This window comes from Lepisma saccharinum, chromosome 15, assembly GCF_977018435.1.
Source record: "Lepisma saccharinum chromosome 15, izLepSacc3.1, whole genome shotgun sequence".
NCBI classification, from domain to species: domain Eukaryota; kingdom Metazoa; phylum Arthropoda; class Insecta; order Zygentoma; family Lepismatidae; genus Lepisma; species Lepisma saccharinum.
This window is the reverse complement of record NC_139243.1, coordinates 44,474,300-44,499,099: the sequence shown is the minus strand read 5'-3', so window position 1 is coordinate 44,499,099 and position 24,800 is coordinate 44,474,300. Positions and strand designations below refer to the sequence as shown.

General features: G+C 38.3%; 1 protein-coding gene across 11 annotated transcripts in view; it reads left to right on the top strand.

Annotated features, from left to right (window-relative positions):
- mub (poly(rC)-binding protein mub) overlaps positions 1 to 24,800 on the top strand; it is a 223,741-nt gene that overhangs the window by 123,482 nt on the left and 75,459 nt on the right. For all 11 annotated transcript variants that reach the window (XM_083136932.1, XM_083136931.1, XM_083136928.1 and 8 more), the window contains exon 3: positions 16,124 to 16,180. In XM_083136932.1, coding sequence (XP_082993058.1) covers positions 16,124 to 16,180 — 57 coding nt within the window. The remainder of the gene's footprint in view (positions 1 to 16,123; positions 16,181 to 24,800) is intronic.

The following is a 24,800-nucleotide window of genomic DNA, read 5'->3' as shown; positions in this document are numbered from 1 at the left end:
ACTTTAAGCTGGAAGTCGGCCAGCATGTGGCACCGTTGAAAGTTCCAATATGCGTGTGCCACTCGGAAGAAATATATGTTGACTGACGTAAGGGATAAACGGTTTCAACACAGTTTCTTTGTTTCAAGACGCTTTAACTCGGTTAATGTTTGTTCATACGATCTCTCCAAGACTATTTCATAAGATATGTCTGTACTCACGCTAGTGTGGCGAAAGACTTGTCAACCTAGAGATGTAAAGTTTAGATAAAGCATAATAACATACACCACATGCCATCATTTCACTAAGGAGCTGAAGTCCAGTTTAGGCATGTACTTACTTTTCCAGTTACTTAAGCTTTCGCCACATCATGTGGCTTCTTCAGGAGCTAAAACAAGAATACTGGTCAAAGTTTAAAACATGGGAAGGTAATTTGTGTTAAGAAAGGTTAAAATTAGATTAGTTGGAGTAGGAAGCAGTGACAAGGCATTGTCTTTTACCCTCAAATTCTAACCTTTTTAAACCCAACTTACCTTCCCATGTTTTTAAACTTTGACTTATTGTCCGAAGAAGCTACATGATGTGGCGAAAGCTTGAGTAACTGAAACACAAGTACATGTCTAAACTGTACTTCAGCCATTATCATAATTTGTTTTTACAGTTGGATATTGTAAAATGATTAACTGTAATAGGAAGAATTATAACGACCAGGAATTAAAAAAAATGTTCCGAAATTTTTGTCATAGTTTAGCATGTTTGTGGTGATGAATAAGAATGTGAACTCTTAAATATAAAACAAAGCGCCGTGGACGTAATGATTCTGAACGTAATTGTATATAAATATAACAGCTGAATGCATACACGTGTTAAGCCAGTTTTTGTGGATCTATCCAGTTTCCACACAAAGTACTTAATCGATAACCAGTTACAGCATGTTAATATTTCATTATTTCCCGGCTGTGTCGTTGAATCGGACTGGTGTAAATCTTCCTTCAGCATACCTTGGCAATATATCGCTGGTGCACTTGCTTTTATCAGTGTTAGCTTCAACCGAATAAATGTTGAGTCAAAATATGAAGCAGCTTGCATATAATTTTTGTTTATGCATTATACAATCATAACGTGTCTTGTACACAACGATATTCATACGAAGGTTGTCACATTTAGTGTGTTTGTCCGATATTTATTGCGAGAAGTATGTCCCCGTGGCTTTCGTCCAGAGTCATCGGAGAGGTTGGATTCACGGATTATTGTCACGTCCATCATGTGGTGGTGATGTGTGCAGTTGGAGGCTTGCCATAAATGTCTACAACATAGAGGGCTCGTTATCTAACCGTACTGATTTGACTTAACAGCTGTTGAATTTGCTTAGGTTTGGTTATCACGGTGCCTGAAATGAGTACAGAATTTGGAAGACGGGTGCAGTATTTTCGTTTTATTTTTAGCTCGATTTTGGAGGGGGGATGTTCTACGCTCTTTCCGATTGTGGACCAGACTTATTCGATCGGTAACCCGTCAGGAGGCGAATTGTAGAGAAAGCTGTATTTAATCTAGAGTAATAGCTTGAAAGTTTGTTTCCAGATATTGTTTGTCCTCTTTGATTGAGAATATGGTCGACTTTACATACACGCTTTACCTGAACCGCCAATGGCTTTCTAGAAGACTGTCCACTATCACATAATCACATTCTTGGAATGACGAAAGAACCTTTGGCCAGAAGCCTTCGCTCATCTTCCGCTTCATTCCTTCAGCTCGACCCGTCCCGTTCAGGCACGAGTACGATGCACACGACGTGCGGTTCTTTTGCTTGTGGACCTACTATAGTACAGTGCGTCAATTTCGATCTTCAGCCGAGAGATCGGGAGAAGCATGGCGGGCGGCGCTGACGGAGATGCGTCATTTGCGGCCTGTAATACCCGCTTATTTTTATGGACATATGCAGACACATAATTCATCCAAGTTCTGCCCTTATATACACAAATAAATACTCTTTAGAAACGATGTTAAGAGCCACAGATAATAAAACATTTTAATCATAATTTTGACCAGTAACGTCCTGCTTAAGTTTATATCCTTGAAAGAGTTTTGTGGCGATGGGAATAGTTTGGAGGTTTCGAATGTGCAACACTGTATCAAGATTACGCTGCAGACGAAACCGTTAAAAGTGAATTGTTTTCGTGAGCTTCCTTGCAATCCGAAATCTCCGAGCTCTAGTTTTTTTGTTCCTTCGCGACTAGATGAAGACAGAGCTGTGAATATAGTGGCGAGCAATGTAAGCCAAGAGCGTGTTAATTTCGTACTGTGCGCAAGAGTGTTATTCTTGGTTACTTGCAGTTACTTGTTTGTGTTATTGCAGTGTGTATGTGTGTTGTGTCAGTTAGACGATTGGAATGCCAGCCGCAAGGTTCACGTTACAACAAAGAATTTTTATGAATGACACTTACGTGAAAACAGACTCGTGTCGAGAAGTGTGTAGGCAATTTGTACAGAAATTCCCAGGCGTTTCACCTCCACATTGAGATACGGTTAGACATCTTGTCCTTAAATTACGAGAAACTGGATCGTTAAATTTTAAAACACCTAAGCAAAAACGACGTATTCTAACCGAAGCAAAACTCGATGATATTGGTGCAGCGTTAGAACGTTCTCCAAACAAACCTCTACGCCGTGTTTCAAAAGAGGTGGGCGTGTTAAAATCATCGGCACATACAGCTACTAAGCTAACTAAGCTACTAAAATTAAAACCGTAATCTTATAACGCAGGTTAGTGCTCGTTTTGCAATATTTATATAAATGTCTTCATATGTCCATAAAAATAAGCGGGCATTACAGGGCGCAAATGTCAGCATCTCCGTCAGCGCCGCCCGCCACGCTTCTCCCGATCTCTCGGCTGAAGATCGAAATGAACGCACGGTATAAATAACATACACAAAATAACAGCTCACAGCTTTAAGAGCATGTAGAAGTCATTAAGGCAAGCATAGTTTCGACGCTACGAGCCTTTGAAAAACTTAATTGTATCCTGAATATATGCAGCCACGCAGCACAGGTTCACAATTGCTAGTAATGGGTTTACAAATACTATAAACAAAATATGTGGCATGTGTATAAATAATTAGGTAGATACCCCCTTGGTATATCTGAAGAAGCTACAAAGTTGTTTTTTTTTTTTTTCAGTATCACCAAAGTGTCGAATGAAACGGAATCTAGTGGGCTACTATCGGATTAAAAAATTATGGATATTAGAGTTTAGACTGCAATTAAAAATCAACCAGTGGATCTACATAAAAACGAGTTACATCAAAATTTAGCTTATTCAATTTAGCTATTTTTTGAGTGTCCTTCGCCTTTTTTATCGTTGTGAGAAAGAAGTGCCATTTTTTGTGTTTTCGAAAGGACCGCTCTCCTTGAAATGCTATAAATAAAACTTGTGGGCCAGTCGTGATGAAATTTAAATACAGTACAGGTAGAAAGGTTTTAAATACAGTTCTTAATTGTGAGATTTTTTAAAAATTAGTCAAAAGACACCTTTGTTATGAATTTTGTGAAACAACTTTTTGTTAGTATTTGATAGCCATAGAAATACAATCTGTTCTTGTTTTGAAGCTCTATGCAGCTGTTTTCAAAACCAATTATCATTCTCAATTCACATTGCGAAACCGATTTTATACAGATTTTTTATTCAACGGAGTAGACATGTATGTTGAACATGGCAACACCGCACGCGCTGTCGTTGCAGCGATGTTCTTCAAACACTGGAAACTGCGTGCGACTCGACTAAGGAAAGCGTGAGAGGCGATGTGAGTGCATGAAGAGGATAATGCGGCTGCAGCTACCAGCTCCTAGCAGCAGCGCGTACCGCTTACCTCCGCCCACTCGCCTTCTCCCCTTTACCGTTATGCGCTGTCTTGCTCCACAAATTCCAGGGACATAGTATACTTGAAAGAATTCGCTTTAACAGTAACAGGAACGACGTGACTATGCGCGAACTACACGTGAACGAATGACAGGTTTTGGCCGCCCGAAATGTTTCGCCGTGGAGTTCTGCTCAGTTTATGTGTGTAACATACAATATCGCCACACGACGCCAATAAAAATCCCACAATGTGTAAAGGATATTAGGATGTTTCTTGACTTTCCTCTTTCGACGCAACAGGCGTTCGACCAATATTCAGTTTTTATACTGCTCGCATGCAGTCTAACGAGGCACTCAGGGTGGATACTGTTGCCATTGTAAGTCATAAACACTGGTCACGAGAATAAGCCATAAATCGTCTAACAACGAACGTCAATATTAATTATACCTATCCACCCATCTCGCAATGTGTTAAGAATCCGCTAATCCGCCCCAGTAGGAGCTACCAGATGTTTCCTGGTTATGGTTTATCATGTGGCAAAACTGTTTCCATACAGTATTCGTCAGGTGTTGACCATGACAAATGTACAACGCGTATTTTCATATTGTATTTCATCAAGCTAATACCGGTGTTAACCCAAAGACATTCTCAGAGAGAGCACTGTTTCTCTATTAAATACAATCTAAATAATTGAAATCTGTCTTAATGGTTAGGAGATAAGTCATTTACATGGCGCTGTACGTACGTGTATGTTATATGGTTAGTAACAGCGATGTCAGAAATGACGTCATAAATTTTTCAAGGGTGACCAGTTATCATCGCCAGAAAATGGAAATACACCCTCTATAATAAAATGCAATACGCAAATACTACAGAGCACATTGCACCTTTGAATCTACCCGAATATTATGTTTGTCGTGGTTTTGTGTAGTAGCTGTCATTTGTTTTCTATGCTACTTTTGACTTTCTTTGCATGGAGTACTTGGTCATTTCTCCTACAAAAGTTTCTTTCTTTCTTATGAAGCCTTTCGGTTGATAGTTTACAATAACAAGGTAATCATGAATCTAATTTTAAATTTGCACCAACAATCTTTTCTCATAGTCAATGATCTCGCAATGAGGGGGCAAAATGTCACCGCGTTTTTTATTATATATTTTTTAATTTATTATAGTTTTAAGTCTACTTAATGCACATGAAGGCTACTCGGGATTGGACCTCCAGTTCTAAAGTTTGAAGTGGATCCGATTGCCTCCATCGGGTATCGAAACTTTTGATTAACAGGCGACGACGTTACCACTATACCATCAGGGAGGTTATGTATGTAGTACTCTCTGAAGTAGTTAGCGTATATAGCCTACGTTGGCTACTTTGGGAGTTCTGTAATGAATGCGAAAAGCTAAGAATTAAGTACACATTGAAAAAACATTATTTTAATACTGAGTAGGGCTTGATTTTTGAAAGCAAATTTTTGAAAAAATAAAATAAAATAAAAAATTCACAGTCCCAGTAATGTGCCATGTTGCTCTTCTTGAACAGCCTTACTAGATATGTTAGCCTACTTGATTGTGGGTTAACCAAGTCTTAAAAACATTTATACTTGCTGGTGTAGCGGAAATGCAGACAAAGAGAAACATTCTAATCATTTGGTGCATCTCCTGTTCTTAATTTAACCTCTGTATTTGCTGCGAAACTTCGCCTTAAGTAAAGATAACCACCGCTGCTACGGAAGCAGCCAAGGATCCCGAGCAATTGTCTATCGTGCCTAGATCACAGGACGCGGCTATATTTAGCAGCTCCACTTCTTGTTTACCTCTTGTTTTGAATTTCGCATTTGCGTTGTCAAAGTTCCCACGTCTCCGCAACTTTCGGCGTGTTTGCAATCTGTGTCTCTGTTGTACGTCCCTCTGGGTTTAGTGCTTGTTGAAAATAGCAATCCTCTCGGAAGCTGTTTGGGAATTGAGTACGAGAAAGACGCATCCCGTCGAGTTTATGTTGAGAAATCATTGGACCAAGAAATGACTAGGGTTAATGAATTCCTCCAAGCTTTGTAAATGCATTCCTGTTAATGCGCAATCAACACTTAGTGCAAGGAGGACGATATTGAATTTAAGAGTTGAAGCTCAATGTTACGAGGCTAGATTTCCTGCTGGATTTGCTATTTGCACTAGTTGTGTGGAACTTTTTTTCACCCGCTAGTTTTCGCCTCGCACTGTACTCATTACCGTACATGTTGGTAAGACTTTTGTTCCCACAGGGCATTGCCCAGAGCAGACAAGCTGGCAAGATAGACGAGTCACTTGAAGAACGTCGTAGTAGAATATGTACTGCTGATATTTTTCTTACAATTGCTTGGATTCATTTATAAAGAAAGATTGTTTTTCAACTAAATATGTCAAACATTTAATACACGGCTAATAAATAATACAGCTAATCACATCTGTTGCTTGACAACTCTCACTGCTATGGATAAAGTCCTAATTAATGCACCTCATTTCTGCTATTTTTTTTTTATCTAGCAACTAGCAAAAATAATCGCAGAACCAACACTCAAAATCCAAAGACAAAAACATGTTTTCCTTGCCAAACTCGTAGATTATCTTCACATGACCAAACGTTCGCTTTGGTTGTAACCGCAGCATCAAGCACAGAAGCAAGTTGCAATTAGAACACAGTCTATTCGTCAAAACCAGCCTGGCAGCCATAATATCTAGCCTGGTAGCAAGTCAAGGGACTAGTAGGACATTCCAGTAGGGAATCAATCCAGCTTTTCCGTCTGATTTGTCCTTTTCGTGGAGGATAGGTCCAGTAGTCTCGGCGCTGTCCTGACGAAGGCATAAGGTCTTATGTGCGAGTGTACCTTCGTCAATTTAATTTAATTACCATTCATCCATATCGTCGCAATTAGACTAAAGAGGCAGGAAAGCGACGTAAAATAATAAAAAATACAATACAAATACACAGGATAGATCCACGCGTAACTGAATGTAGCGTTTTTCTTGCCATGTAGTTGATTTTAAGCTATCATGTTGAAGAATGTGGAGAATCTTGTGTCAGTGTTGTCCACCGTGATATACTAATTGACCACCTGGAAGCAATTGCGCTAGTGTCAAATGTTTAATTAACGGGTTTTTTGTACGGCACATATATATATATATATATATCTTTGCGCTACAGTAAGTTGGTACTGTTTTATTGGTCATGTTTGGGGTTAACCTTTTTCCATCCAGTACTGATGGAAGGAGAGTTATAGTAGAAATGTGCACATTTGCAATTAGAATATACGTGATATATTTTTTTTACCGTATTTTTTTCTCTCTTTATGATCATATGTTTCTAAACACTTCAACCTTAAACGCCATCAAACTAGGCCAAAAGCTTGAAGTGGGACCACTGAAATGTACCTCTAATCAGAATTATACTCGGCACTTCTTGATCGTTAATCGCTTAGTACCGGGGAGAACAGTGTATATAAGGTCCTCACATGAAATATTGTTATATTAGGCACAAGAAGTTTGAAATATTATTACATTAGGCAATAGCTGATATGCACGGTGGCATATGTCGGTGAAAATACGTAGAACGTCCACCACACAGATACCATGTGTTGTTGAATTCCAAGACCGTGTCTTTTCACCTATTGTCTAATATAACAATATTCCAAGCTTTTTATGTGGAGTGTTTTTTTTCTTTCCTCTTTCCTCCAAGACAAGGCTGTGCGAAGGGATATTTAAGTTCATACTAGTCCGAAAAAGAGATTTTCTATTATGAAATAACGATATACAATCAGTCCCATCTCATTGCGGAACAATGAAACAATTGCAATAACGATTTGCGTATCTTGAATAGACACGAAGATAGTGATATTTTTTATAATACAAAATATTTATACCATGACACTACGTAGTTGACATGAGTCACTTCGCTACTAATGACTAAACTATTATTGGAACGCTGCCTTACGCAGGTCCGTATTTACAAATAGTTATTTGTTTACATACAGATACTTTTGGGAGTATCAGTAAACCCTTTTTACATACGGGCATTTGCAATCGATTTTCCGGTTTAGTGTCATTAGGGCTCAGTAAATGCCAGACATCCCTAAAGACAAGTCTGCAAGCATGTATCTGTACAGAGTTGGTACTGCCCCAGGTTTTAATCCGATGGATTGATAGATGAATTAAAATTGAAGTGTTGTTTTAAATCTTCTTTAAGCGCAGATAGGCTAATCGGGACTGGACCTACAATTTAAAGTGGGGTTCGAACCACTGTACAGTGTGCCTCCACCAGGCATCGAACCCGGGACTCCTTGATTACAATGCGACGACGTTACGTCTACGTTTAATCCGATGGACTTTGGATACTGTACATATTGTGTATATTCGTAATGTGAAGGGTCGGCTCTCGTGGCGGAGCGGTTACCACACCGCGCTACGACGCCAGGGGTCCCGGGTTCGAATCCCCGCCTGGGCATGGATGTTTGTAAGTGTCCATTCATCAGTTTCATAATGTCATCAGTCATCCCCATTTTCGCAAATTAGCCAAAAGTGGCACAAAAAGAGAAGTAAAAAAAAAAAAGAAGCATATCTATCATAATGTGAAGGGGGCGGTAGTCTTGTTTGTTTCCGTTGGTGACCAAATGCAGATGAAAGCAAATGAAACACGTTCTAGCTTTCGGGAAGTTTTTGATGATGAACGCATTTTATTCTTTTTTGCATTATTACTAGGGAACGGATTTTAAGGTGCAGTTACATACAGTAAGCAGTAGGAAGTAAACGTAGCATTTACTTGGTTTCAATCAACTTGTTATACTGGATTACACTCAACATTTCTGTGTTTTCGAATGTAAGTCGCTGACACTTTGAGCTCAGGAGATCCTTTTATGTGGAGAAACTACATTATTTTGGTAACTATTGGGGCTGCAATTATTACATTATAGCTCTCGTTCCGCTCTACAAAATGAGAGTATAGGCTTTTATGTAACTGCTCAAGAACAGCGAAAATAGTTTATTTTTCTGTCCATTTTTTTTAACAAGACATGAAAGAAAAGGGAATAAAAAGGTGTTGAAGTATCAAAGAGGGGTAAAAAGGGGATAAATGTGCTAATCTCGAGAAAAGGTGCAAAAAGATGCAACGAAGTTTGTTCATTTGACTTTATTTCATGTCCTATCTCAAACGGTCGGTATAAAAACAGCTATATTTTTGGGAAGGTGCTGGATCTTAAAATTTGTTCCCTAATTATTACTGTAATATTTTTCTACCGTATGAAATGAGTAGGTGTATATTATACGGTAATCAGAAAATTATTGCATACTTTGAAAACATACATATCGTACGGATCCTGACGATTCCGTGCTCCTGTCCAGAATCTGTTGCATCCCATGGCCAGCTTATTCAGCTCACTTCAACTCCATCGAAATTCTATTGCCACTCCTGAAGACCGCAATCGCCAATCGTCCCAACCCACCATAATCTCTGAAAACGGCTCACTGCGGCCGCCATATAGGAATGGGACCTTATTCCTCAGGATGCACTGGGCAACCTGGTGCGAAGCATGCCACGTTGTGTAGAGGTGTGCATTGTGTGCTCAAGGAGGTCCATTTGGTCCTGAAGGCCAGGGACAACTGTATCAGCGATGGCCGTTGGGATTGCTGACAGTCATGCCGATCTCCGTAGCGGAGTGGTTAGCGCAGCGCGCCACAACGCATGGGTGTTCTTTGTGAGTGTCCCTTCATCAATTTCATTACTCATCCTCATCTGCGCGATTAGACAAAAGTGGCAGAAAAGCGAGGTAAAATAATCCAAATCAATCAACTCGTGCACCTAGGTTATTTTGGTTCGCATTGTAGCAGTTCTACTTTATACTTTTTTCGCCGTAAAACACTTCACTTGGCTTTGAAGTGAAGTTTTTTGCTTTCTGCCTGGCATAACCCATGACCTTCAATGCCTGTATGACATTCCATTCATTAAATAAGAAATTATGCAACAATTTTTTTGAGCACTTTGAAGATGACGCCATGTAAACTGACCTTTCGATCCCTTCGGGGTATCACGAGCATCATTCGAGCCCAATTTCGTGCTCAGTTCATTTTTCACATTTCATTCTGAAAGACTGTCGAGGTGGTATTGTTTGCTCTGAAGAAACTAAGCTTTTCCATTTCCCTCTTTTTCCCGGAGATTGAGGAAAGCGCTCCGGAGGAGATCCGGGCTGTTAGCTCCTCCGTACCTCTGCGTGGCTTGCTCTGCACCGGACTAGATCAATACGTATTACCAGCTCTAGTGGAGGCTGACGGCGCTGCGTCAACATCATTAACGGAGCAAGTTCTCGCCGAAATTCCTTGTTGATGATATGATACTGTGTTCCTGGGTGACACGAAAGATGAAAAGGTGGTTTGCTCCGCTGCTAATGGAGCTTGTTAAGAAGCTGTAACAGATTTTTATAGGATCGGAGAATTTAATCCCTTCTTTTCTCAGAAATTTAACGGGAAAATAATAAGGGATACCTATTCGTATTCGAGGAATGTCTGCTATGGATGTGACGCCAGTGTTGCGCATCCAACAGGAATATACATGAATGCATGCGAAAATTAATCACTGCACTTGATAGCAAAATGCACGGGACCAATACAATTCTGAAATATCATAGGTGATTGAGTACAAGTCAATTACCATTTTACACCCTTCTAAGTATACGATGAAATGTCCCCTAATCTAAATCCCTTACCTTAAAGTTGAAAAAAAAAAGTCCCCCGAGAAAGATCAAAAGTACAAGGTTGTAAATGAACCTTCGCAGGACATGTACAACACATTAAATAAAGGTAATGATAGACTGAAAACTTCCTCGGAAATTGTTCAGGAGGCCCGCTCTTCCCAAAAAGCTAAAAACAGTTGCTACAGTATTGTCATCGTCCCCGAACATTGATGATAAATCGTTAAGAAGGCTAAAACTCTCAGGAAATTAAAATCGAGAATAATGTGCCGAACACTTATAACAACGTTACTATTAATTATTCAAATACTCTTTATTTTTCGCCTAACTTTCCATATAGAGAGCGATTTCTTGAACTAACATTCTTTCATCTTAGAGTAGCAATGTCAAACTCACTTGGTGTGCGTAGGCATTTTAACAACCAACTATAATGTCACATAGAGCCGTATTTTTAAATATGATAATATCGTGCTCTAAAATTTTCAGAAAACAGACAAGGTTGTAAATAGGAAGCGTATTTTTAGTTGCTAAATTTTTTTTAAATATTTATTTTTTATGTTCTATAAACTGTGGAAACATTTGACTAAAAGTAAAATATACTTTCATTCAAAATTCTGTCAACGAATAAATAGTAACTCACCTGTGACAGCAGGAAGTCAATTACAATGAACAAGAAAGCACATATCCAAATTCTCCATTGAAAATGAACGCCGATTATATCAGAAAAAATATTTGTATTGTGAAAAACGACCTTTCTACATTACACGTAGTCACACGTGCATGTTTGAAGTGCGGGATGGCATGCACATTTATACAATCAAATTTACCTACACGTTCACTGTCGATAATCTGAGCAAGTTTACACAGTTTTTGGTAACCAGCGTTTTCCTTTTCGAACAGACTTTGGAATTTGTCTGTAAGTACCTGCAATCGTGTCTCTAATGGTGAGTTCAATTTCCTTTGCTAATGTCCTTCGCAGAGCAGTTGTGTGAAACTTTCCAGTTTTTCTATCATGGCACATAAAATGCGTAGATTTGAGACAAGAATCGTTTTGTAAACATCCATCTTTCAACCACTTATAATTGATTGATTGATTTGGTGATTGACTTTATGCACAGTAAGGCTAATCGGGACTGGACCTACAGTTTAAAGTTGGATCCGAAGCACTATGTGCCTCCACGGGGTATCGAACCCAGGGCACCTTGATTACAAGGCGACGACGCCCCTTATAATTAGTAGCACAATAAATTATTATAATGTTTTCCACATTTTCACGATTGTTAAAAAGAAACTGCGTTGGAACGATGTGAAAAACAAGCTCGCAGATCTTTCTATTTCCGCAACTCCAGAATTCCGTAATTGCCACCAGTAATTACGCAAATCTACCTGTATTGTTCATTGAACCCTGTGAACGCAGAACGAAACAAAAGATTTATCTCAACGGAGAATATTTCAATTAATGAAGCTGACAAATCCAGCTTGCAGAATCTACTTTCGTAAATATGAAGATGATATGCTTGCATTTTTCGTCACGGACTTTTACACCATTGTAACCTGATTTTCTGACGAAAGGAGTTTTGATTAAATGGATTAATATATTTTAGAAGGAAATATGTTGAGTGCTGTAGGTTGCATGTTGTAATTTTCAGGGTGAAACAAATGTGAGGTTACATAGATGATGGGCCATCACGGTCACCAGACCTAACACCCCTGGCGATTTACTTGTGGGGACGTGTAGACTTGTCTACCAAGAGAAAGGAAACTGTCGTTGCCCTCCCACCACCCCGGCCCCCAGTTTTGGCTAGATATTGATAGCTACTTTGAGAACAAAAGACCGCAAGAAAATCTAAAGTAACGACAAAATGAATTTTACCCTTTAAAAGGCAAAAAGAGGCACTGAACACTATTTTAGAACACTATAAAATCTTCCCGTCTATTTCCGTTGCGGAGAGGTCAGAACAGCGCGCTTTCACACCAGCATTCCCTGTCTGGGCAGTTTTTTTTTATGTGTGTTCCCCTTTATCAATTTCATCATAATCATCACTCATCCTCATCGTTGCGATTTGGGAGGAATGGCAGAAAAGCGTCGCTAAATGACAAAATATTCCCAATGGGTTTAATTTTGTGTGAATCATGAACATCCAAAACTGTTTTTCACTTCCTCATAAAGGAACCAAATAATGTTTTGCAGTAAATTCTACATTAGTTTAAGTTGGATTCTGGTATTATAGAAAACACTATAGTATACCGTATTTGATAGTCATCATCACAAGGAGAAATTCTGAACGTAGTCACCGGCAATAAAGATGTGACACCCAGATCCTGAAATACTCACTACACTGCAAAGCTTGTTGGGTGTTGCCTAACTCTACGCCGGTAGTAGAAGTTGTGAAAAATTAGCTATTAAAATCCATTTATCGCCATAGAGTTAGGCCACACCTTGTAGGGAAGCGAGTATTTTAAAATCTAGGTGTTCCATTTTTGTTGCCAGTGACTATACAAAGCGAATTTCAAGGCACTGCAGATTGTTCTTAATTAAAGCAATGCAGTTTGTTCGTAATTAAAGCAATTTTTGTTCTTAATTAAAGCAATTTTTCTTTTGAGATTTTGTGAACAAAGAATTTCGGGTGTAACGTAATTGTTATTTTCTAACGAGATGGAATAAATGTAAATGTACGTGTGTAAGTGTTTGTGCTGTTCGAATTTATTGCATGTGGCGCAAACAATATTCATAACGTCCCGGATTCGATACCCGCTGGAGGCCCATATTGGTTCCGATCCCATATTGGTTCGAAAGTAACCCCTCTCTCGCCGCGGCCTTTGCGCGCGATTTTTAAATTTTTACACTTATTTCAGACAAACGTTATATGTCTGAGACTATTTGAGCAATCTACTTCGGATAAGTTATGTTTGAAAGTAAAAACATCGGAGCACGCGACCGTGTACAATTCAGAAAGCCCAAGTGAGATAAACGGGGTTGGTAGACGTAGTGTTGCCCACGGGACGAGACGGGACAGGCTTTTAAAAATTCGAGACGAGACGAGATTGACCATGTGCCATAAGACAAACGAATATTTTCGAGACGAGACACCATTTCCACGAGCCTCCACGAGACGAGACAGGCCAAAGTCTCGTCTCGTGGGCAACACTAGGTAGACGCCAAGTCCCCAAATTTCAATGGAAAAAAAATCTGGCGTTCGCCCCCTCTTCTCCCGTTATTTTGGACAAAGGGCGCAAACTTTTGCATTGTTTTCAAAGAATAGACCTTTTGCAACAAAGGGAAACTTCTTTCAAGTCTCTAGTCCTCATACAGGCTGAAATATGACGCAATATGTACAATTCTGCATTTTGGCAAAAATGGCTAATTTGCATATTAGAGAATAAATTAGTATATCTCTTAGACTATTTCAGCAATCTACTTCGGATAACTTTTGTTTGAAAGCAAAAACATCGGAGCACGCGACCGTGTATAATTCAGAATGCCCAAGTGACCTTCACATAGAAGTATGAAGGTCCTTAAAGCACGTGAATGTTGTAATCGGCACCATGGGTCATATATGACCCATTGGCTGTTTAAAGGTTAAACTGTAGGTCCAGTCCCGATTAGCCATACTGTGCATAAAGTGGACTTAAAACACAAACTTAATCAATCAATCAATATTCATGGGACCACTTTAATATTGCAAGAAGTTAAATGGAATTATGACACTGAACACAGTGTATTTTCTCGTCAAAAATAGAATGTTACCGAAGAACGAAAAAGTGAACAATAGATATTCGTGGTGATATAAAATGTATCCTCCGAAATATTGTAAAAATGTTCAATTTGATGATGCGTACAACCTAGGCAAATTACCTCTTCATTAATTTGGGTAGTCTACTGATACTATCTACATCATTACACCTTATTTGTGATGCAAATTGTGACATCAACTTCCCTTCCCGTTTTCCAGAGATTTATTGTCATTAGACGTACTGCAGAATTGTCATTGATGTATGTGTCGTGACGCTCTTGTAGTTGTAATGTATGTTTGCTCAGAGCTTAAAATACGCGGCGTGCGCATGAGTTCACCCAAATTAGCGGTTGTGGAATGTATAAGAAACACGCGATTTTAGATCTTGTGTGAAACATTTTTGCTCTTTTTTTAGTGTATTTGTTGTCACATAGGCTCCTCTTTTTTAATGTTGCCATGAGACTTGTTTTGTGTCCCGAGATATCAAACCCTTGAACACAATACCATCTGTGCTCACGCGCGCACACATTTCCATGCAATTCCTAATATCCTACCTACTTCCTACTATCGACGTGTTTTCTGTGTACAAAAAGAAATATGACGAAAGGACACATTCTTTACCAAATACCTCCCTCAGTGGTCACATTTTCTTCTTTGTTACTTTCACTTCATTCAGCTTGTTAATTACGTTGTAACAGACCTACTCAGCGGAGTGGGAGCTCGGTGCAACACGACGCCAGAGATCTCTGATTCGAATCCCAACCCGGGTTCGATACCCGGTGGAATTAAATGGTGTTTCGGATCCCACTTTAAACTGTAGGTCCAGTGCCGATTAGCCTATCTGTGCATAAAGTGGACTTATAAAGTTGAAAGAAAACTCTAATCCCTGCCCGGGGCATGGGTATTCTTTGTAAATGTCCCTTCATCCTCGTCGTCGCGATTAGCTAAATGCTTCAGAAAAAGCTAAGTAAATGAAACCTAATCAATCTATCACATTGAAGTTGATAAATTTATGTTACTTCTTCCGTAGTCGAAAGGAGCATATCAGTCGGTAGAATTCTTAAGACCTAAGTGGAAATAAGGCTGTTAAGCTAAGCTATCGGGTGATAGTTTCTAGTTTCTGACTTGTATCCTTCAACCCTCTTGCCTGGCCGATACCTATTAGTAGAGGCACATATTTTTTGTATATAAAAAAGCAAAATTTCGGTACAAAAACAGCCAATTTCGGGTTCAAAGCTGTAAATAAAACAAAATTTCGCCGTTATGGTGGTGAAAAAGCTGTATATAAAATGACATTTTGGTTTTAAAAATGTGAATATAATCCAAATTTGATTTAAAAACTGCACTTATTACACAAAATAAACATATTCCTTCTAATAGCACATTTATGTCTTTACCAGAATAATAAGTTTATTCCTGTATAAAGGGGTCCATTTTTGCTTCTCAAATATTTAAAGCAGAATTAATCAATTTTCTGTGAATTGCATAACTCGCAGGATAATTCTGACTTCAGAAAGTGTCGTGTCTGTAAATAAACTCTAAATTTCGTGTTTAAGAGTCTATTTCGCATTTTGCAGTTCATTTCTCATCATTTCGTGACAAAACTGGGTTGGAAAATGCACCTCACACCTTTCAGAAACCTGAAAAATTTCCCTTACAATGTGTTGTTTCACATTTCTTGTTTTTGTCAAAAACGAAATATACATGCCTCTACCTATTAGTAATTATTGCAAGAAAAGCTGGTAATGTGCATTAAGTTGATTTCTTATTTGTTAATTATATTTTAACTGAAAAAAATATATGGGTTTAGTTTATATCGTGTAATGTATTTTTTCATTCTTTTTAGGAGGTTGGCAGTATCATTGGAAAGAAAGGAGAAATCGTCAAAAGGTTTCGTGAGGAGGTGAGTACCCAGAAGTTTTTTCATGTTTTGTGCGAAAAGTGACTATATCACTTCTCGTCCCTGGCTCAGTTGTTGACATTGATTTGGACTGATTTGAGAAGTTCCCAAGTTTCATTACGTTCAAAAGCAAAGTGACAGGTGATTAGTACATGATTGGCTTTTTAAAAAACGTAATTCATTTCCTGACTTAGGCCCAGTAACTGGTCGTTTTGAGAGTAGATTAGCTGTTCTTTAGTATCTTCGCATGCTTTAGAATATTTTGTGGAATATTTTCTCTACGAAGTGGTATTTACACTTTAAGTGGCATTCTTTTTGGCAGTACGTGTAGTTAAGGTTATCTTGTCAGTATATACTGAAGAATAAGGCAATATTGTTCGTATTGGAGGAATTCTTTCCAATACAGTATTATTCAGAGATGTTTTTTGGTGTGCGAGAATTGTGGGTAAGCTGATCGATACGGTTAGATCGGTTAGTTCATGTGAACTCGACAGACTAACTATTGTCTATTTTTGGGGAGCAGGAAAATGTATTTAAAGTCCTTGCCTTGACTCATTCTCGCCCAACAGGTCGGTAGGTGCCGGGGCTTGCCCCAAGCTCACACCTTCCTGGAGATGAGGCTGCTCGAAAAAGGGTCTTAAAGAGAATTGTGGGTAACAAGGTTGTGCCCAGTCATAGTCTTCATGCTTTGCGCACGAGATAAAAATACTAAGAAACCATCCTTCAACCCACCCACCGCAATATGATTGGAAACCACCTTACGTCGTGAGCTGGCTAGGATTTGTATATAGAAGCACGGGCTAACATAATCGCAGATATAATTTTAGAACATGTTATGTCAGATGGTTGATTATAATTTTTTTTCCACCTTTCAAATATCTCGTGTTTCCATTTTCCGGCCCCATTAAAAACAGAGAACTTTGCAGGTAGCGACCCTGGGGCTGTACCAGTCCTTAAATCCAGGTGTAGTTTTGGCTGACGATCACTGGCGTACGCAGAGGTGGTCATGGGGCTATACAACCCCTCCCGAAATTTTGAGAAAATCTAAATCTTCAAATGAAAGTGGGAAAACCAAAATTGGTAAATTCAGACTCGCCATAAATGACCCCGGATTACCACTTTTTCACCTTGAACAACTTTCTAAACTAAGATTAAAAATGATACTTACTAAATATTTTATAGTGCATTTCCCTAGAATGTTTACAATTCCAGCTCCCTCCGAAAAAAAAATCCTTAGTGCCACAAACCATAACGGTGACTGCGTTCCCAAACTATTTCAATCTCTTTCCAAACCAAAAGATTCACAGGACGTTGATCATTTGTAATGTTCGTCCCGCCATAGTTTCAGATATGGTGAAACTGAGTATCTTCCAAAACCTGTCTCATCTTGAAGAAGCTGGTCAGAGTTTCATGGCTAACTCGTGACCTGCTTTTGTATTTGATGCCGGTCTGGTACTCAAATTGTTCCCGGTGACGTTTTTTCTGCTCTGTGGCTTAAAATAGTCTTCCGTGTATTTGAAATATGGGCGGAGTTCCTTTCCTTCCATGTTTAATGGCACACTATTTTTCTTGTAGAACCACTCTTAAATTAAACTGCGAAGAAGGAAAACATGAACAAAAGTAAAAAGAACAATGTTTGTTCGGGTGCTCTCGAGTGCGGATAAAATATTCTTGACCGGACTTTGCTTCGGCGGTCGTAGTTGTCACATGACGATCTTTGTACGGTCGAAATCACGTAAAATTATGCCAATTAATATGACATTTGTATGATGAAGAAAGATAGTACATAGTAATATCATTTTAAGATGGATCTGAAAGAAATTGATAAGGTTGTGAGGGGTGGATTGATATTGCCCAGAATAGAACAGATGGAAGACTTACGTGGTTGCGGTAATAAACAATCGGGTTTATGAATGTTCGAGAGTTGGTAATTTTGACATTAAAGCTAGATATTACACCGTGTCGTGAAAGCAAATATAAGAAGTCACACTTTCAATATAAGAAGTCATAATGTAGGTAGTGTTACCAATTGTGACAAAATTTACAATCGAAAGTAATTTTTTAGACCAAAATTGTAATATTACCATTATATATTTACAGTTATATATAGTTTTTCATGCGGTTGTATGGTCAGTACTTGGATGCATGTTGTGTGTGTCTGTAAACAACCTTCTGGGCTTCTGCTGTTACTAAGATTATAAGCGATTAAAGTGTCACTGTTCACTTAGTTTACAAGAAGGCTATTTCCAAACCCACGTAACCTCTTGTTGGTCGCAAACCACAGATTACGAAGGCGGCATTCACAAAACTGCGAATTATATCCCACGATAATTTCTAATAATCCCCCCCCCCCGAAATTTGCATTTTGGGAACGAATTCACTCCGATTTGAACATCGAGCGATTTCTAGAATTTCCTGTATAAAATTAACTGGAATTCAAAAGCATTAAAAATATATCTCAATCAATGAAGCTTCACAGTGCGGAAAACTCAGTTTGAATCTGTCCTCTTGTTATCACATTATAATCGATGAAAGTTAAGGTTGCGGAACTTTTAAGACACTCTTTTAGACTTCGTCATTGAAATAAGGCGAAATAAATAACTAAATAATCGCTAATCTTCCTGTCATCTTGGAGTATACTCTGTGACAAGCACAAAAGTTACAGCGTTGAGTTATGATGTGATGAATTTACCATTGTTTTTGTACCAATATTATGTAGGAGAAACTGTATTTTGTGATTACATAACAGGCATTTTTATGTTCTGACGTAATTTTGAATATTTTAAAGCAAAACTCTTTTTATTTAGATTTTTTCTGGAAGAAGTTTAGTGTTATTCCAAGTTGAAACAGAAAAAGGTAATTTTAAAACACACTTATTTATCATCGCTCGAACCAATGACAGCAACATTTCGTTTCCATTATGTGCCAGATAAATAATTAAACTAATTAAGTAAAGTTTCATTAAAGCATTGTTGTAACTTGGGGCCTCATTTTGAGGGGGCAGAATCGAACTTGAGGCTTTAACTTTGGGGGGACAGACTACAAAAGTTTTCCATTTTAAAAATAGGTCGCAGGATAACTATGACATTTGCAAAATCACAAATATTACGCTTTATTACTTTGCTCGTCAGGTCCAAGGATCTTAACTTAGAAATTTTATTAAACCTGCGAATTTAAGGGGGTAAGTGCACTCCTGCACCCGACAAGTTACACCTATGCATCAAGGGAATATAACAACCTAACTGCAAGTGGTCGAATCTGAGCAGAGTAGTTTACACGAAAGACGCGTCGGAAAGTACGGCAGTCGTTTTTAATAGCAAAGATAATAAGAATGGCATCACTGGTATTATAGGTTTACTATGTGGGTTAAAGATAATATTAGGATAAGGTATGATTTTCAGTTTGATATACTTTGTATTTTAGCATTGGAACTTGAAAGTGTACCTGAATTTGGAAAATGGCACCCTTAATTTGGTTCACCACCTAGGCACCAACGACCGTCTACAGAAATGTTAGCGTTCCGAGAGGTCGACGTGTCAACGTAATTACACCGTGTTGTTCCCTACTATCGTGTGTAGAGAAACTCAAAATGTATCACAATGAGGACTAAACCTTGCGCAGTCAACATTGTAAGCTAGTAATTTCAAAAACTAGTCAGGATGTGGATTCCTTCCCAACAAAAGGGCTTATCAATGCAGTCTCCTACTTCTGATCCCTTGAGGATACTTTCAGTTCAGCCCAGTTCCGATTAGCCCAGCAGTGTATGAAGTAAATGAATCACATTGGATGTGTTCCCCCTTGCAATCTCCTCAATCACTCGTCGTCATAGGCGCACCGAATGTGGGTTCATATTCCTACTTATAATTACTATAAGATTTTAATGCACAACCAGAAAATGAACTATAAAAATGCAATAATGCATAAAAAATGCTCTATAAAATATTTTGCAACAAACTTACGTGTTCGTTTCATCAGTCCTGCATTGCAGAGTGCAAGACTGTCGAATTAAAAGTAACTGCCGACTGTCTTTTAATAAAGACTTCAACATTGAAAAGCTCATTTCCACTAAACCCTTCATTTCTGTTCAAAACCACAATCACTTTCTTCACTACTTCCTTTCCCATGAACTTTAAGTCACTTGCTACTTTTTGGATTAAGTCTCTCTGATCCAGAAGAAAGGATTTACCCGATTATGCGGAACTAAGTTCTAGCACTGAAACTTTCGTACCGGCAGAAATAAAAGCGCTAACAAATGTCTCTTTTCTCGTGAAAACATAAAAAAGCAAGACAATGTTTAAAACATAGTTAAAATACACTAAAATACCATGAATCTCCATAAAAATGCAATATCTTGGAAAATCGACAAAAATAAAATAAAAATTGCCACCTGAAAGATGCTTTAAAAAAATATATGCAATTGCATCAAAATCCTAGCCATACAAGTTACAAGCGTAAAAATGTACGACCAAATTCTAGATCTATGCCTAAATACTACATCCGAAAGCTCACTGTAACAGCAACACGCGCCTTCCATCCGTTCCTATTTTCGGCAAGATCGATACAATCTTGACTACCCTTGCCAATTTCACTCATATCAATCCCAACATTGTGTGTGTGTGTCCTTTTTATCTTCGTCTTGGCCCTCCTACAGATATCGTGCAATTAGTTTTTCTACCGAGGATCCCGTGAACTTATCTTTCCTCGCCTATGGTCCGTCCATCGAAATTTTGAAATAATTTTTCTAATACCAATTATGAATATAGATGTAACGTTCTCCACACGTTTTGGGGTCCAAATATTTTTCTAGGTATCTCACTTACAGGGTGATTCTAAAGTCACTATACATTTCTGCATGAACAGGATTTATTGTACAAAATACAATATGTACTGAAACATATATCACAGTAGGACACAAAATCAGTATAACTCAATGTGACCACCCCTCAAGTCTAGGGACATATGGCAACATTCCACCACAGCCCGAAACACCTTCTCCAACAGAGCTGGTGTAATCTCAGCAACTACGGCCGTAATGAGTTGTTTCAACTCAGCTGTGCTGTGGATCTTCACCTCGTACACCTTAGACTTCATAACCCCTCAAATGAAAAAGTCTACGGGAGGGTCAGATCGAGGGGGTTTCGAGATCGGTTGCTACAAGACTTCAAATTTTAAAAGACTGTAACCAAATTTTGCGCATTTCTTTGCATTAAGATTCAACCTTTATATGGTACCTAATATATTATCAAAGCAAGATAATTAGGTTTTAGTATCGTTTGCTAGCGAAAAATACCAGATTGTGAAGTACAGGCAAAATTTTCTCAGCAGGATTTTTCTCCTCACCTGACACACAAAAAAATTATAAAAGGCAATTCTGAACTTTAATAAATTCTTTAGACGACATACTTGCGTATCTGAATGTTTTCATGAAAATCCATGCACAATTCACGTGTAATTCTCGTGCCAATACTTCCGGGAAATCAAGGAATTTCAGGTCAGTAGACAACATGTAATTCAAAACAGGGTTCATTAAAAGAGAACAAAATTCCCTGACGTCTATAGATTTTCCGGTCTATCTCAATGTAACAAGTTCGGTGTTGTGTTCGTGTGTGAAGGGAGGGGAAGGAGGGTTGATTCGCCAGAACATCCGACGGGTAAGGACACATGTCGTATATTGCTACAGAGACAGGAATGGAAAACGCAGTGAAGGATAGAAGACAAGAGTAAAAGTTTGTTTTCCTGGTTTGTCATTGAGCAAGATTAACTTCTACACCAAGAGTTGTGACGAGTCGTTACAACGTTGAGTTATGATGTGATGAATTTACAATTTGAATGTGTCGCCAATTTGTTGAAACCTACAAGTTTATCAACATAAAACTAGATTTCAGTGTTCATCTCTTGTGTATTATACATATTTAGTGCATAACTTTTCAATAGCTGTTTACTTTTTACGTTCAATTGTTTTTTTAGACATGCACGTTCATAAATTCAAATAAATTCAAATAAAAAATGCCTGTTATGTAATCACAAAATACAGTTTCTCCCACATAATATTGGTACAAAATCAATGGAAACTTCGAGGATAATTAGGATCGCGCAGCATTTTTGCGAACCATGCGAACGATCAAAACGCTGGAAAAGTATCGCCCGATATCGGTAAAGAAAATCCAACAGATATTTTCAGATAGCAATGACACTGAAACCGGCCTATAATGATACATCGGTTTCGGCTAAGCCCTAATCATCCTCATCTTCGTTACTAGCCAAAAACGACATGAAAGCGACGCTAAATAACGAAAATCATAATTAAAATGCAATCTTTTGCCGATTCCTCTTGTCAACACAACTCTCAAAAATAAGCCAGGTTCTTAGTTCACGCCACCCTTTGTGGCACGGTAGCCACATGTTTCCATTTACACTTTTTTTGCGGTCAGAATATTTCTAACACAAATTTCCAGGATATGGAAATGCGAAGTTTCATGTGCATTCCCCAATACACGATGTTCAAAAGACGCGTGGTATGGAGTGACTACTGCGGCTACACAAAAAAATTGGAAAGTGAATGCCTCTGACTTGGCAGAGTAAAATACGCATGTGCTCACAATTTTCAACTTTTTAATAAAAAGGGCTGGCTGCCTCTTAGAAGAATTAAGAACTCAATATTTCTTCATTGTTCTTTTCACTCACATTGTTTTTGCCATGTTAAAACAACACCCTGCTCTATGATCTCTCGTCGAGTAAACGGACGAGCCGTGTGAAAAGGCGAAACAGGACCTTATCAGGAGGACGCGTGGACCCTTGAGCAGTCTGCCGAGAAAAAAAAGAAACTCCGTTTTGTAAATGTATGCTGCCTGTCATTCAGTATCAAATTATTAAAGACTTGGTCATTTTAATTATGTTTTTGTACACAGATCACAAAACTGATTCCTATAATAGGCGGTTTTACTGAAATGCATTCATTATAACTAAAAATACAACACACGACGCAAAATAAATCAAGGGGCCCAAGTTTGATACCCGTTGGAAGCACATTGTGGTTCAGGTCCCACTCTAAACAGTAGGTCCAGTAACGCAGCTGTATATTGTTTTAAGTAGTGGCTATTTTTATTATTTTTATTATTACTGCTCGGACAGAATTCTGAAGGTAAAATAAGAGTTGACCACATTTATGGAGTTTGTTATCAGCGTTTAACAATGTCACCAGAGACTTGCATGCTTCATTCCGTATACGCATCCACATGGCTCCTCGATACCGCAGTGTGTAAATGCTCTCGACATGTTATCAAAGGTCCTGGGTTTGATACGTAGCGTCGGTAGAATGCTTCGGACCGCACTTGAAACTGTAATTCCAGTACTAATTATTATCTAAACATAACTGTACTTAAAAGGAAACTTTCGTAAATAGAAAAGTTTCATGTGAACAGGTGATTCGCTTGAAGAACCATATCTCTGAACTACAATAACGCGTTTTCTTTTTGTTTTAGCAGAGTTAATAACATTTCTGCTTCCTTGACAATGCTAGTTGCACACGATCCTAAGAAAGAAAATTAATTGCGGAAGTGGCTGTATCTTTCTCCATTTCAATCATTTGCTCTCCACTCCCACTCTCTATCTCTCAAAACGAACCCTTTCATTTCATTGCAACAACGGCGAGTCAATAGACCATTTACGTCATCACTGTATCACCAGAGTAAGAGAAAACCTCTAATTGCAGAACCTCTTATCTCAATTTGTCGCTTGAATGTCAAAAAAAAAAAAAAAAAAAGATCTCTTTCTCAGCTGTTTAGTCAATAATTCTACAAAATCAGCTGCCGTTTAGCCCCCGTTCTTCAAAAGGGAAACGCACGGTCAAATTCAAAGGACTTATTCGAGACTTCTTGAAATATTCTATCCACTTTAAACACACAAGTCAACTACAAATGCATATTTTAGAGAAGTGTCCATTTCAATCATATACTCCATTAAAACAAAACACGATCTCCTAAGAAAAATATTTAAGCAGGTATTAACTCTTCTTTAAGATTTCAAGTTGTTCAGGCAACAAGAGATTTTATCAAAATTGAAACGTGAATTATATATTACATTCTCTCCTCTTTCCTATTTACCAAGTAGATTATCTTATCCATAAACTATATGAAGTATTAAACCAGGGTTGTTAAAGGTCCAGGAATTTTTAATGAATTCAACTCCGGTCCAGGAGAGAAAATCAGCAAGCGTAAATGGGTTGTGGATCGTAAAGAACCTTTTTATCTGTAAAGTAATGTAATTCGGTCCAGGAACTTTTTTCCGGATGAATTTAAATACGGTCTAGGAACCTTTTTTCCCCTTTCGGATCAATTTAACTACGGTCCAGGAACATTTTTTTCAATGAAACAATACGCAACTTGGACCAAATTTGAATTGTGCTAGAAAAAAAGGTTCCGGTTTTTGTCGCAACCCAATAGAACCATTTAGAATTTATGGCTTCCTGTATCTTTAACAATCCTGTATTAAACTACGAGGGCCACTATTTATATTTTGAGCCTTGGCAACACTGATTGAAGTTAGGCGCGATTTGACGTTTGCACGGAATCGTCTGGCATTATTGACCATAACGTACTTCAAATGTTTTGTCAATAGCTTCATT